The 13813-nt window shown below is 38.9% G+C and overlaps 1 protein-coding gene across 1 annotated transcript; it reads right to left on the reverse strand.

Moving 5' to 3' along the window:
- Positions 1–241: 241 nt before the first annotated feature.
- On the reverse strand, positions 242–12907 carry LOC119191972 (nucleolysin TIA-1-like). The gene is given in 9 exon segments (XM_037445822.1): positions 242–283; positions 698–736; positions 738–762; positions 764–829; positions 1216–1396; positions 2748–2875; positions 4295–4475; positions 10043–10145; positions 12815–12907. Coding segments are annotated over 8 exon segments (741 nt in total). The 5' UTR covers positions 10122–10145; positions 12815–12907.
- Positions 12908–13813: the final 906 nt, after the last annotated feature.

A 13813-nucleotide genomic window follows, 5' to 3' on the forward strand; every position in this document is an offset into this window, starting at 1 on the left:
CGCGAAAATAAAGTGCATACCACCAAAACAAAGGAGATGCGTTCCGTTTCCCGCGTTTTGTTTGACAGTTAGTTTTGGCGGGAAACAGAACGGTGACAGATTAAAAAGTAATCTCGTTCCGTTTCACGTAAGTTATGGCCGTTGGCGGAACGTTTGGAAATAGAATTTGGTGGAATTTTTAGAGTTATATCCATTCTTTGTGCGCGCAGCTGCAGGCGGGCTCAGGGGCGGGCCTCTGGCCTCACACTAGGAGACTCGGAGCGAGCCACTCGTCCTCCCCGATCTGGGAAATGATAAATAGTTTATGTAACACTAGTTGACCCGACAGACGTTGTCCCGTCTTAACTATGTATGCACGCGCGCATTCTGTCGATCGCTGACAGTTATTTCAAACCACTGACAGTTATATAAAATTAATATCGTCGTTATATTTTCGTATATTTTCTAATATTCCGCGCATTTTTTAAAAATTTTTCTTTCATAAGAACCTTCTCCTGACAATAACAAACACAACACAAATGAAATAGTGAAATCGGTCCAGCCGTCCACGCGTGATGGCGTGTGGGAAATAGGGATTAATTTTTATATATATAGATTTTCAGAATGTTGACGACATCATTGCCTCTTACAGTTAGCACATAGCGTAGTTTTTTGCCGGTATTATGAATGAATCTCCCGAAAAGAAAAGCATACGTACAGGTTGCACCTGAAAATGCTGCACAGGATAGTGCAGCACCTTGAGGTGGTTGGGACATAGCAGCGACCCCCTACACCCCCCACTCCGCCAACGCCGCCGCTCAAGGCCCATGGGATCTGGACGCCGCCCATGCTATAGGTAAAAGAAAGAATTAGAATTTTTGGGTTAAATGTAGGTAAAAAGATTACATTTCTTTTACAAAATTTTGCATTTCTTCAGTAAATTAATTCTCACGTCTAAACTAAAGGCTCATTTAAACAAAGGTTAACCCCCTTATTCGTAGACGTTATTTATTAAAGGACGTAGCATTGCTGGGATAACAAGTCTGTTTCTCAGCTTTGTTTATCTGACAACCAACTAGATTTAAGTTGTATCTCAATATTAGCCAATCACAACGGCCCTATGTCTACGCACTACGAAGGCTGCCATGCCGTCAGAACTGAGAAACAGACTTGTTATCACAGCAATGCTCTGTCTTTAGATAAATAACGTCTATGATTAAGGGGGTAAGTACTCACCCCATATATTGCTGTTGATACCCCGCGAACTGTCCAGCGTACGTGTACCCCTGGACGCCCTGCACGCCTTGCAGGAACCCGCCGATCTGCTGCGGGTAGGTGTTGTACCAATAGGAAGTGGGGGGTACCCCACCAGCGGTGTACGCGGCACCGAATGGACTGTACGCGGTGCCTCCGAGCTAAAAGAAAAGTATTGTTTAGTGTTTTATCACGATGAGATAGTTTTGGTGAGACAAAACATTAGCTATTGAATATAGCATAATATCGAAGTCATACAATCTAAAAATCAGATTTTTAGGGAACTCATAAAAGATAATGATTTCTTATGTTTACGCAAATGTTGGCATTGAAGACGAGTTTACCGTTCGCTTAATGGCAAGTGTTTCGATCCATAAACAGTAGAAACATCCAACACATTGAATTACAAAGTATTGTTCGGTATTCCACTGCGCTCGTCTGAGACATGAGATGTTAAGTCTTATGTCCAGTAGCTACACTGGCTACAATGTTTTAAACAGTCGATCTTATGTGACAGTTCTGCGCTACCCAAGCACAAAAACCTTCATTATACATTCCATTATCCATACATAATTATGTTTTACCATTCATAACTTCATATCAAACGGAATAATTAATTGTACGAATGGATCTGTTAAATTAATGATGTTAATAATTAATTGAATTAATTTTGTTGATTCGTACTAATTGAATGTATTTAATTATTGAAGCGTTGATGAAATAGTGATGGTATAAATTTAAATTCTCATATTAAATTATAGCTTTTGCTTGCGGCTTCGCGCGCGTGTAGGAGTTTTCCGGGATAAAAGTCCCGCTATATATTTTCCCGGATAGAAAGTAGCCTATAACCTTCCCAGGGTCTTAAACCATCTCCATACCGAATTTCATAAAAATCCGTTCAGTAGATTTTGAGAAAATCGATAACATACGTAGTGGTCACGTGGCGGACTGAGGTGTTGGTTATCCGAAAAGAAGTTACAATATCTACCTACATTTTACAATTATATATGTTTTTATATATTTTTTTGTTTATTTACTCCTTAAGGAAAAGGCAAAGATTCTCAGCCATACACCCTAGTCTGTCTTTTCTTTTATACGTCTTCTTTATTACAATTTAAAGGCCGGAGCCATGTCTGTAATATTTTTTTTTATTTTACTGTTGACGGTCCGATCTACGCAGAATGAGCTCACAGTGTCTTGAAGTCTGTCCGGTCTTTTGGGTTCCGATTGAATTAAATGTAGAACTAGATCTCAGACTTATGCAAGCTTCCAACAATCTCCTCCATTGAAATTAGGATGATTTTTAATTTTAATAGTCTCGCGAATCATTCTAGATAGGAATCGGTGTTCTTTGGCAAGAATTTGTGGTTTGTCTAATCTTCGAAAGGTCAGGAGAAAATAATGATGTAAAAACCGCGATCAAATCCGCAAATTAGTTTTATTTTAATATCTAACATTCGCGTAGTAAACATAATCATTACTCTGTGTCGGGTATTGCTAAGGTCTCTCACCCGTCCCCGAGCCTGGGGCGTTGTTGGGATCTCCTGACTCTTTACCCCAGGAGCATTTGACGGGCTGTCCGTTCACGTCGGTGTTATGGACTGCAACGATGGCGTGGGTAGCGCTCTCCTTTGTTGAAAATCTGTGGGATTAAATATAACATAAGGTCGATATATGTACTATGTACTAGATTTTGCGTTCCGAATATCTGTGTTCAATTGAATTGAACTACAATCCAGTCAAACTGACTAGTATGGTCAATATTGACAGCTTGTGGTCGTGTACGGAGTGGCGCGCATGATATAAGAAACTCGAATCTTAATTTAAACTTGGATGTGAATAAAAAATATTAGTCAAATAAGTAAAATTATTTGTTGTTGTGAGTAAATAGGTTATAATAGTGACGTTTTGGTCGCCATTTCAGTTCAGATTTTGAACAAATAGTTTATATGGACGTTCGTCTATAGACTATACATCAATATACAAGGGTCATTTTGGCGGTTAATAAATGAAACTATACTCGTTATGTCTGCTAATACTGTGTTTAAATCGTCTATGAATAATGAATAATTACCAAAAATCTCATTTTTGCTTTTCTGATTTTTTGTTTGTTTTGTATTACGAATATCCGTGTTCGAATGCATTTCTATCTGAAAGTGTGATGTCGCTGCGACGAATTGTCTTAGAGTAGTAGTAGTGGCATTAGTGCGTAAAATTAAAAATTACTTTTTATTAATATCTATTGTGTTCGAAACTTACTCTTTTTAATTTTACATCTACGGCTCAAGTAACTTATTGCAGTGTTATTTCCGAGTAGATAAGTATGTGGTTTCATTTAGTAACGCGATGTCAAAATGACCCTGTATATAACCCGTGGACGGACAAATAAATCTGTACTTATAATTGTCCCATCGCAGACGTGTAGCGCTGTACTTGTATTATATATTGCATTTATCAAATGGGACAATTTTTTTATTGCTTTGATAGACGAGACGAGCTTGCCAATCGCCTGATATGCGATACGATCCATAAACAGTAGAAACACCTCCTTTAATTACAAAGTATTTGGTATTCCACTGCGCTCGTCTGAGACATGAGATGTTAATTATTATGTCCAGTAGTTACACTGGCTACAATGTCCTTCAAACCCACAACAGTACCTACTTGGCAGAAATAGACATTACGGTGGTACCTACCCAGGCTCTCACATATGAGACACAATACAATCTTTCAAATTCATCCGTGGTGCCTTATAACTAGCTTATCTAGTAGTAAACGTCCCTATTTTTGAGGTTAAAACGCCTCCTCAGATCATGATTTTGTCACCCGTATTGTTATGAAGGGAAGTGGACAATTAATATTTCCAACTCCTCCCTATTTGATTAATTTCGTTGCGGGATAATGACATATTAGTTTTCCCTGAGACTCGGCGATCTTCACTGCTCGGTGTCATACAATTTCACTGCTGATCCTGGCTCACAGGAGTTGTAGTGGTGGGTGTGAGGGCGGAAAAGTCTCATATGAGACTCAACAGTACAATAAACCTCGTTTTCTTTCTTACCTGATAAAAGCATATCCCTTATCTTTGAACACCCGTATCTCCTGGATGGTGCCGAACGGCTGGAACGTCTTCTGCATCAGCTCTTCAGTGAGGCCGGTGGTGAGACCTCCGCAGTACACCGTGCAGTTGGTCGGCGAGCTCTGGTTGTACACCTCATCGAATGTGAGCGGTTTGGAGTTCACTGGAAACGTCGGGATTTTTAATACTATTAGTTGGTTTATGGTGACATGATTTTATAGTCGTTTTGGAACCGAATACTTTAAGTTTTGTATCAAAAACAGATTTTGAAAAATACCAAACATTAAAAATGTTTACGAATAAATGAACTAGTGGTAATACATTATCAAACTCGACTTCTCTTGAACTCAATTAATTCACTATTTCTTTTCTACAAATTGTTTTATGTAACCACATGTTTTAAAACGACTATGAAATCACGGAGTATAGCATATCATCATCATCAGCCCCAGGATATCCACAATGAACATCCCCGAAAGATTTCCAGATATATACCATATAAGCTTTTGCTCGCGGCTTCGCCCACGTAAAGAAGTTTTTCAGAATCAACCTCCCGCTATATATTTTCCCGGGATACAAAAATAGCCCATAATCTTCCTAGGGTCTACTATCTCTCTACGAAACTTCATAAAAATTCGTTCAGTAGATTTTGAGAAAATCACTATTTTGGTCATAGTGGCTTTCACATCAAAGGTATATGCTGTCGCGGACTTTTATTTAGAACTATTTAAGACAAACAATCCTACGGTACATAATTTTTGTCTAACTCCAACGGTTTAGGCAGCGTACGCCATGATAGCAATTATTTTTCGACTCACTCGATATGTATCTTTATATTATGACGAAATTCCATAAAATCATTATAAATTGTAGCCTATGTGTTATTCTGATGTATGACCAATATTACTGTAAAGTTTCAACAATATCCGTTCAGTAGTTATTTCGTGAAAGAGGAACAAACATACATACACCCATCCTCACAAACTTTCGCATTTATAATATAAGTAGGATACAAGTAAATAAATAAACAGAAAACGTTTTCAATATTTTTGTCGCATTATACTTTTTACAATGCATACAATACAGATTATAATAGTTAAGCAGGTAGATCGACCTATTTTTTTTAATTTTAAGGTACTTCGTCGACACGTGGCAAGTAAATACAAGATATAAAAAGAAAAATAAACGTAGCATCACGGGTTTCCTTTTCAGTGCTAGGCAGAGTGTGTAACACGTTTTTTTTGCTTCTTGAATGACGATCAGCTTGCCTTTCGCCTGATGGTAAGCGATACGATCCATAAACAATAGAAACACCAACTTTAATTACAAAGTATTGTTTGGTATTCTGTCCTTGCCATCTTGAGACATGAGATGTTAATTATTATGTCCATTGTCCAGTAGTTAACAGGCTACAATGTTTTTCAATAGCGTGTGTAATGTTTCTTGTTAGTGGCGATAGCCTAGTTGGGTGTGGAACGGACTGCCAAGACGAATGTCCGCAGGTTCAAATCCCAAGGGCACACACCTCTGACTATTCTAAAAAATCCTGCTTTAACGGTGAAGGAAAACATCGTGAGGAAACCTGCACATCTGAGAGGTTCTTTATAGGAATTTCGAAGGTGTGTGGAGTCTATCAATCCGCACTACAGCGTGGTGGACTAAGGCCTAATTCCTCTCAGTAGTAGAGGAGGCCCGTGCTCAGCAGTGGGCAAGTATACAATACAGGGCTAATATTATTATATTATTATAATGTTCTTCAAACCTACAACAGTGATTACATATTGCTTGACGGCAATAACACGTTGCAGTGGTACCTACCCAGCCGAACTCACATATGAGACATTTCAGTAATCGTATTACTTAATACGTATTTTTCCTGACCCATTTCCCAATACTCATCGCATATTAATGTAAAACGGAGTGTTTAGCGCAACGCGCCGAAACGCGGAAACTACGAGTGTACATCGGAAATTACTGGTATATCTACTGAGTTGTTACTACCAAGCGGTATACTGCAGTATTTGAACCAACGCATGTTATTCATTATGAAACTATATATCATTTCAGCCGGGAATCGTTTACTACTGGACATAGGCCTCCCCTAATGAGGGACCGGTTCTGGGCCGGCCTCATCGGACTCCGACGACCCTGATCAGGTCGCCGAACTATAATATTATAGAATAAACTCCCCTTTTTCCGTCTATCTGTATGTTATCGATTTTCTCAAAATCTACTGAAGGGATTTTTATGAAATTTGGTATGGAGATAGTTTAAGATCCTGGTGAGGTTATATGCTACTTTTTATCCCGGGAAATATAGCGGGACTTACATCCCGGAAACCTTATTCAAGCGGGCGAAGCCGATTGAGCCGATGAGGAAAAACAAGATTAAAATATGTGGATTTAATGCTCTATGCCATTGACGGAGCAATTTTCTCGTCGTACACGTAATTTTTTGAAAATAAATTGCCCGGTCTCTATAAACGTAATTGCAAGGCAAATTCTCGTTCGCATTGACAGGCAAGATTAGATCGGCCTAAACGATAATCATATACGAGATTTTTTCATAATCGTTGATGTTTCATCCTCTCCCACTGACGGTCCTGAGCCGAGGTTCATAACTAGTAAGTGGGTTGCCCTCAGGCAGTCCCGGATCTTCAATTTATTGGAGGGTAAAATCTGGATAATGCAGGCCCCGACCAACTATATTTTTAACTTTGTCATCATCATCATTTCGCGCCGCGCGGGTAATAAATGTGTGTAATGTTCTGGATGTCTCAGTAATCAAAGTTGCGTTAATTATGAGTTGTGTATAAGTTTGCCAAGTTTGGATTTGCCCTCTGAAATCGTCGCCCGGAACATGGGCATCGGCTTGACCCCCATAGATCCGCGCCTGCACCCAGGTCGCTTAATTTCCAAGGGTTGCGAGCGCCTACATCACTCACCCAAAAATTCGGTGTATTTGTATAAACCGGTTCTGCCATAAACAAACGTAGACAGGTAAAAAAGAGAATTGTTTGACAGATTTTAATATAATTTGTACAATAATTATAAAATGTTGGTAGATTTTTTACTTTGACTTTTCGGATGACGACCTCAGTCCTCCTTGTTACCAAGGGTGTAGTCTTCGAAACATTGGGAGAAAATTATAATTTAAAAACCGCGATAAAATCCGAAAACCATTTTTCGATGTCTAACTCGCGTAAGCATAAGAAATCACGATACTCGCAAGTACACGTCCCTTATTCTGTATGATAGTGTAAACGCGTAACGCGGCCGTGTCATGTTATCTTCGAGAAATGTGCGTGGAATGGTATTCTGTAAGCCAAATTTCTATAGTCCTAAACATGATGCGTTGTGTTACGTGCTTGTTACGCACTAAAATTAACGTGCGGGATAGAGAATAAGGCCTCTGGACGTAATAAGACTTAACTTTTCATGTCTCAGGATGACGAGCGCAGTGGAATACCAAACACTTTGTAATTCAAGGTGTTGGTGTTTCTACTGTTTATGGATCGTATCGCTTACCATCAGGCGAACGGCAAGCTCGCGTCATCATTCCAAGCAAAGAAAAACTTAATATTGCAATACGCTGAAATTTCGCTTTATATTATAATTTTAAATATAAACGTTCCTTATTACTCATAGAGTTCAATTTACAGTATATATTTACATCCCTACAAAGCCAACGAACACCTCGCGGACATTCCATTCCAAATTCAAATTCAAACAGTATTTACGTAAACAATTTTGACAGTTCTCTGGACAGGCGCAAATGAAACGAAAATAAAACAGAGCTGGTTGTATCTGCTCTTTGTGATTCCAACTCCCTTTGATCTCTGAAAGCGTCAAAGGCAACCAGTAATTAATAATTTATGCCGTGTAATGAATTTGTTAACATTTCTATACAATTAGAAATGCAAACTTTGCAATTTAAAAGGTTATTATTGATCAAAGAGGTATTGTTTCGAATGAAGGATCTCTCGTCAGTAGATTATTTGGACGTCTTACTATCAGTGGAGTTGTGTTGCAGTGGCGAAGTCCATATACTGTCCCATTGCTGCACGGGCCTCCTCTACTACTGAGAGATTAGGCCTTAGTCCACCACGCTGTAGTGCGGATTGGTGGACTTCTCATACCCTCAAATCCTAGAGAACTTCTGAGGAATGCAGATTTCCTCACGATGTTTTCCTTCACCGTTAAAGCAAGCGATAATTCACAAATACACATAACTTTAGATAAGTCAGAGGTGTGTTTGGGTTGTGAACCTGCGGACATTCGTCTCGGCAGTCCGTTCCACAACCAACTAGGCTATCGCAGCTTATACCTGATTAATAGGGTTGAATTAGTTCTATTATTTTACATTACCTAACACCTGATTGTATTGTAATATTTTAAATAAAAAATTTAAACACTGTATAATAATAATATCAGCCATGTATTATATACTTGCCCACTGCTGAGCACGGGCCTCTTCTACTACTGAGAGGGAATAGGCCTTAGTCCACCACGCTGTAGTGCGGATTGGTAGACTCCACACACCTTCGAAATTCCTATAGAGAACTTCTCAGATGTGCAGGTTTTCCACATGATGTTTTCCTTCACCGTTAAAGCATGATTTTTTAGAATAGTCAGAGGTGTGTTTGGGATTTGAACCTGCAGACATTCGTCTTGGCAGTCCGTTCCACACCCAACTAGGCTATCGCCGCTTTAAGTACTGTATTTTGTATTTAATATTTCATACGACTTAACAGGGCACATAGCTCGCAGAACTGATGGCCGATGGGGCAAGAAGGTTCTGGAATGGAGACCACGAACTGGCAAGCGCAGCAGACGTCCACCCACGAAGACAGATGACCTCATAAAAGTAGCAGGAGGTCGCTGGATGCGGGCTTACAATAGGTCGAACTAAATCTTTGGGAGAGGTGATCAGCAGTGGACATCCTTCGATTGATGATGATGATGACACGACTTAAAATTATTTTGTATTTTAAATACATGCTGATAGTATTTTAACGGCGTAAAGGAAGACGCCACTGTAGAGGAACAAATGGTTGCGTTCCTCTATGGAAGGGGAAGATTCCCAGTCAGGCAGATGTTGTGACCGGTCGCGGTTCCTATTCGGAGGTAGTATATACTGCGTCGCGCAAATTGTGCAATCGCAATCCAGGATCGTTTATCGCCATCTTGCGTGATTGCTATGCGATAAATCATTACAGTTGTGTCAATACCACATAGGTCTACTCGTAGTTCCATTGATGTTGATGAGATGGCGGTATATATACTAATTGTACCGCCACAATAATTTGTAATTTGTATTTTAATTAAAGCTAAGTATGTATTTAGCTCAAATCTGGCGGTAATTTCTTCTCCGTGGAAAAATAATATTGCGACGGTCCCTACGTAAATATTGACAATCCCTATGCAAAGTATTGAATCTGGAAAATGCAATTTTGCAGATTCGATACTACGTAGGAACCGTCGATTGGCAAGCGGAGTTTTGGACGTCTTCAACAATTTCGTAATGGTCATAAGAATCTGATGAATTTTAACAGGCCTATATTCAGCACTTGATCTTCTAATAGATTAGCCTGGAAATCTTTAGCCGAGGCTTGTATACAGCAGTGGACTTCCAAAGCTGAAGAAAAGAAGATTCTAGGTGTCGAATTGTGTATAATAGTGGACTTCTAAAGGCTGAAGAAGAAAAAGGATTCCAGGTGTTACGACTTACGCTCGTTCTTGGGCGCTGGCGGTTTCCTGGTTGCCCAGTTGGTGCGGATCGACCTGGAGCCAAGCCACTGCCCGTTCATCGACGTGATAGCCGATTCCGCCTCCTGCAAAATAATTGTATAGATGTTTCATACTTGCACGGGATATTGAGCCCAGTGCACCTGATAGTAAGTGGAGTCAAATAGAATGTCGACTGACGAGAGATGATTACCCTTCGACAGTCGACACAATTTTGCCGGCCTGTTGGAACTGGGCATATGCCTGTTGACTTGTTTACTAAGGGTTTGTTGTCAAATAATCATTATAAATGTATGGTGGTGATGGGAATGGTATATTTTAGGTAGATGAAAGTTGTTTAATGTTTGTTGTTTATATAAAAAAAGCCCAGAGTTCCTTTCTGCCTTTCTTCTTCGGGTAGTCATCGCTTAGGTAGTAGTGAAAGGTAGGTTAGTTAGAGGGCTTTTATCGTCCTCACCGGTGAGGATCGCGACGCGTTCCTCCTTTTGTTATAAAGATTATATACATCATTTTTATTCCTTCTTTCCTGCCAGCCCGAGCTGGCTTCTTTGTTTACTTTCTACTCTTTCAGCTTTTTTATATCCTATATTAAATGTCTGTAACTATATAAGCAACTTAATTTGGATAATAATTAGATATTATCATTTACCTTGATTTATCATAAGTGTAACTATGTTTGCCTACGCGATGAAAAAGCATTTTATTTTAATGTATACTGTAAACGGGAGTTATATTTTTTGATTTAAAGAAACTCTCATAAGCAGCGATAGCCTAGTTGGTTGTGGAACGGACTGCCGAGACGAATGTCCGCAGGTTCAAAACACAAACACACCTCTGACTTTTCTAAAAAATATGTGTGTATTTGTGAATTGTCGCTTGCTTTTGGTAAAGGAAAACATCGTGAGGAAACCTGCATACCTGAGAAGTTCTCTATAGGAATTTTGTGGGATTGTGAAGTCTACCCGCACTACAGCGTGGTGGACTAAGACCTAACCTCGATAGTAGAGGAGGCCCGTGAAACAGTGGGACATTATATAATATAGGGCTGATATACAGAAACTCTGTAAAATAATGACTACCTCGGTGCTGTACTACATGCGCGGTAACCAACGCTATGAGGTCCTGGGTTCGAATTCCGGGTCGGACAAAGTGATATTTGGGTTTTTCTGCTCAGTATCAGCCCGGAGTCTGGAATTTGTGCCCGATATGGCGATAGGCTCGCCCCCTATCACATCATGGGACGGAACACACTTGGCGTAAAGTGGGTGCCCTTGTGATAAATGCGTGATGTGTGTTTTATTGTAAAAATGATTGAAAACTGAATAGAGTATTCAATATAATAATCAGTTGTTCCGAAAACATCGTGTTTTAACATGTTATGGGCTAAGGAGTCGGAAATAAGACAAAGCGTTTTATAACCCTAACCACAATAATTTATTTGTACACATTTATATTTTTATGGGAAAGCGTGCAATACGTATTTATATTAAATACATTGATTATAATGCAAATGTCGACCATCCCACGCATATTACGCGATTTCTTCAAGGTTTGTGTACGTATTATATTCTGTTATAAAGAAGTAATCTTACTAAGACATTAAACATTATATTTATTATTGACGTATATTCTATAGTCACGAATGTCATATAAACTATTTGTTCAAAATCTGAAATTAATGGCAACCAAAACGTCACTGTTATAACATATTTATTCAGAACAACAAATAATTTTACTTATTTGACTAATATTTTTTAATCAAATCCAGGTTTACATTTAGACTCGAGTTCTTATATCATGAGCGTCACTCCATACACATCGATAAGCTAATATTGACTATACTAAAGTCAGTTTGAATGGATTACAGTTCAATTCAGTTGAACACAGTGAACGTTCGGAACGCCAAATATAATACGTAGTACCTACATATATATCGATGTTAGTTTAGATATATCTGGAGCAATTTAGTGCTCCAAAAGTATCAATTGGTAAATCATTGACTTATTTGAAATGTCCGTGTGACAAGATGTCACAGCATCCTTAGATATTAACACAAATAACGTATTTAAAGAAAATATGTGCAAAAACGTGCAAATCACGATATAGAATAATCTAGTTCCTACGGGCCGGCATAATTGTGTCGACTGAAGGGTAATCATGTCTCGTCAGTCGACATTCTATTGACTCTATTCCACTTACCCTCAGAAGAAGAAGGGTCACTTTGGCGTGTCCATTTGAAATATCCGTGTTTTTATGTTTGTATGCAAACTAAATATGTTTTCGAGTTAATACTTAACCACTCCTTTGCCTTTAAGACAGAAATAAGTTGATCTAAAGGTGTAGAAATAAAAATAAAATGCTTTATTCATCACGGAAGCGAACATAGCACTTATGATAAGTAAAAGTACATGAGATTTAATTATTATTTAGATAAAGTCGCTTATATAACTAAAGACAATTTATATTGGACATATAATAAATGAAAGATTATGAAGTATACCAAGAAGCCAGCTCGGGCTGGAAAGAAGAAATAAAAAATGTATATAATCTTAATAATAAAAAATTCTTAATGTAATTTAGTGCTTTAGTATTGTTTATAATGATTGTGTTCCGTGCTATGGCTTTCGCTAAAAAAAAAATAAAATAAAGGGAGTAACGCGTTGCGATCCTCACCGGTGAGGACATGAGCTCTATCCTAGCTAACCTACCTTTCACTAGCTACCTTAGCGATGAAATAAAAGAAAGTATTACTTACAGATTTCTTCAGGAAGGAGACGAATCCGTAGCCTTTCGATTTCAAAGTCTGCGGGTCTCTCACCACGCGACAATCCCTGTGAACAAACAATAATCTTAATTAACATCATCACACTACTTAGTGGCGGCTCTAAACGCGCTTACAGAGGCCCCGGCAGAGTAAAAACACGTTCCCCTGTTTTAACAGTTTCGTCGGTAAGAACGTAAAGGTCCTGCGAGGCACCGCGCGAGGCCTCTGTAAGCGCGCGAGGCCCCGGGCGGCTGCTCAATTCCCTCCCAAAGGCCGCCTCTGACACTACTTATCTTACAAATAAGACCCGTATTTACAATACTATGAGGACATTGCGCCTGAACGCATAGTATCACCCTCAGCACAATAACAAACATAGGAGTCTAAATTATCCGCATATACTTATCCTATTTTTCAAATAGGCGAAAACCGTTGAAAAGAACGAGATAAATATGTTGCTAAGATCGGCTTGTCGGCCGCGGTCACCTCGATGATACCGAATTAAAAATCAAATGTCAAATGTTACAACTTGTAAACGCGCAAACACAATTAAGTTACGTTATACTTGTCTTAGAAGGAATTTTAACACCTAACATGTTTTTATTACATAGATACGTTGTCCGAGCTCAATATTGGCAAGACAAAAGCAAGGTAATTGCCCGACATTCACTTAGTCAACTTCTAACCACTGTCGCGGGTAGTTGTAAGCTTACTAACTTTTGTATTTTTATAAATAAAATGCCTTCCTGTGTTTTAGACGATGTACAAATTATAAAAAAAAAAAACGTTTCATTTCATACGTTAGTAATAAGTATACACCATTTAACTTGTTTTAACTAATAAATACATTTTAATCTTCTGTCATGGCGACCAATAAACTAGATGGCCACGGCGGTCGACGCTCGGGCCGTATCAATGCGAGCCGCTAGGGCTGTGACTATAGTAAATACTGCGCTGTTTTTATGTGCAATTTTGTTAGTCTATTTGTAA

This window comes from Manduca sexta, unplaced genomic scaffold (assembly GCF_014839805.1).
Source record: "Manduca sexta isolate Smith_Timp_Sample1 unplaced genomic scaffold, JHU_Msex_v1.0 HiC_scaffold_217, whole genome shotgun sequence".
NCBI classification, from domain to species: Eukaryota; Metazoa; Arthropoda; class Insecta; order Lepidoptera; family Sphingidae; genus Manduca; species Manduca sexta.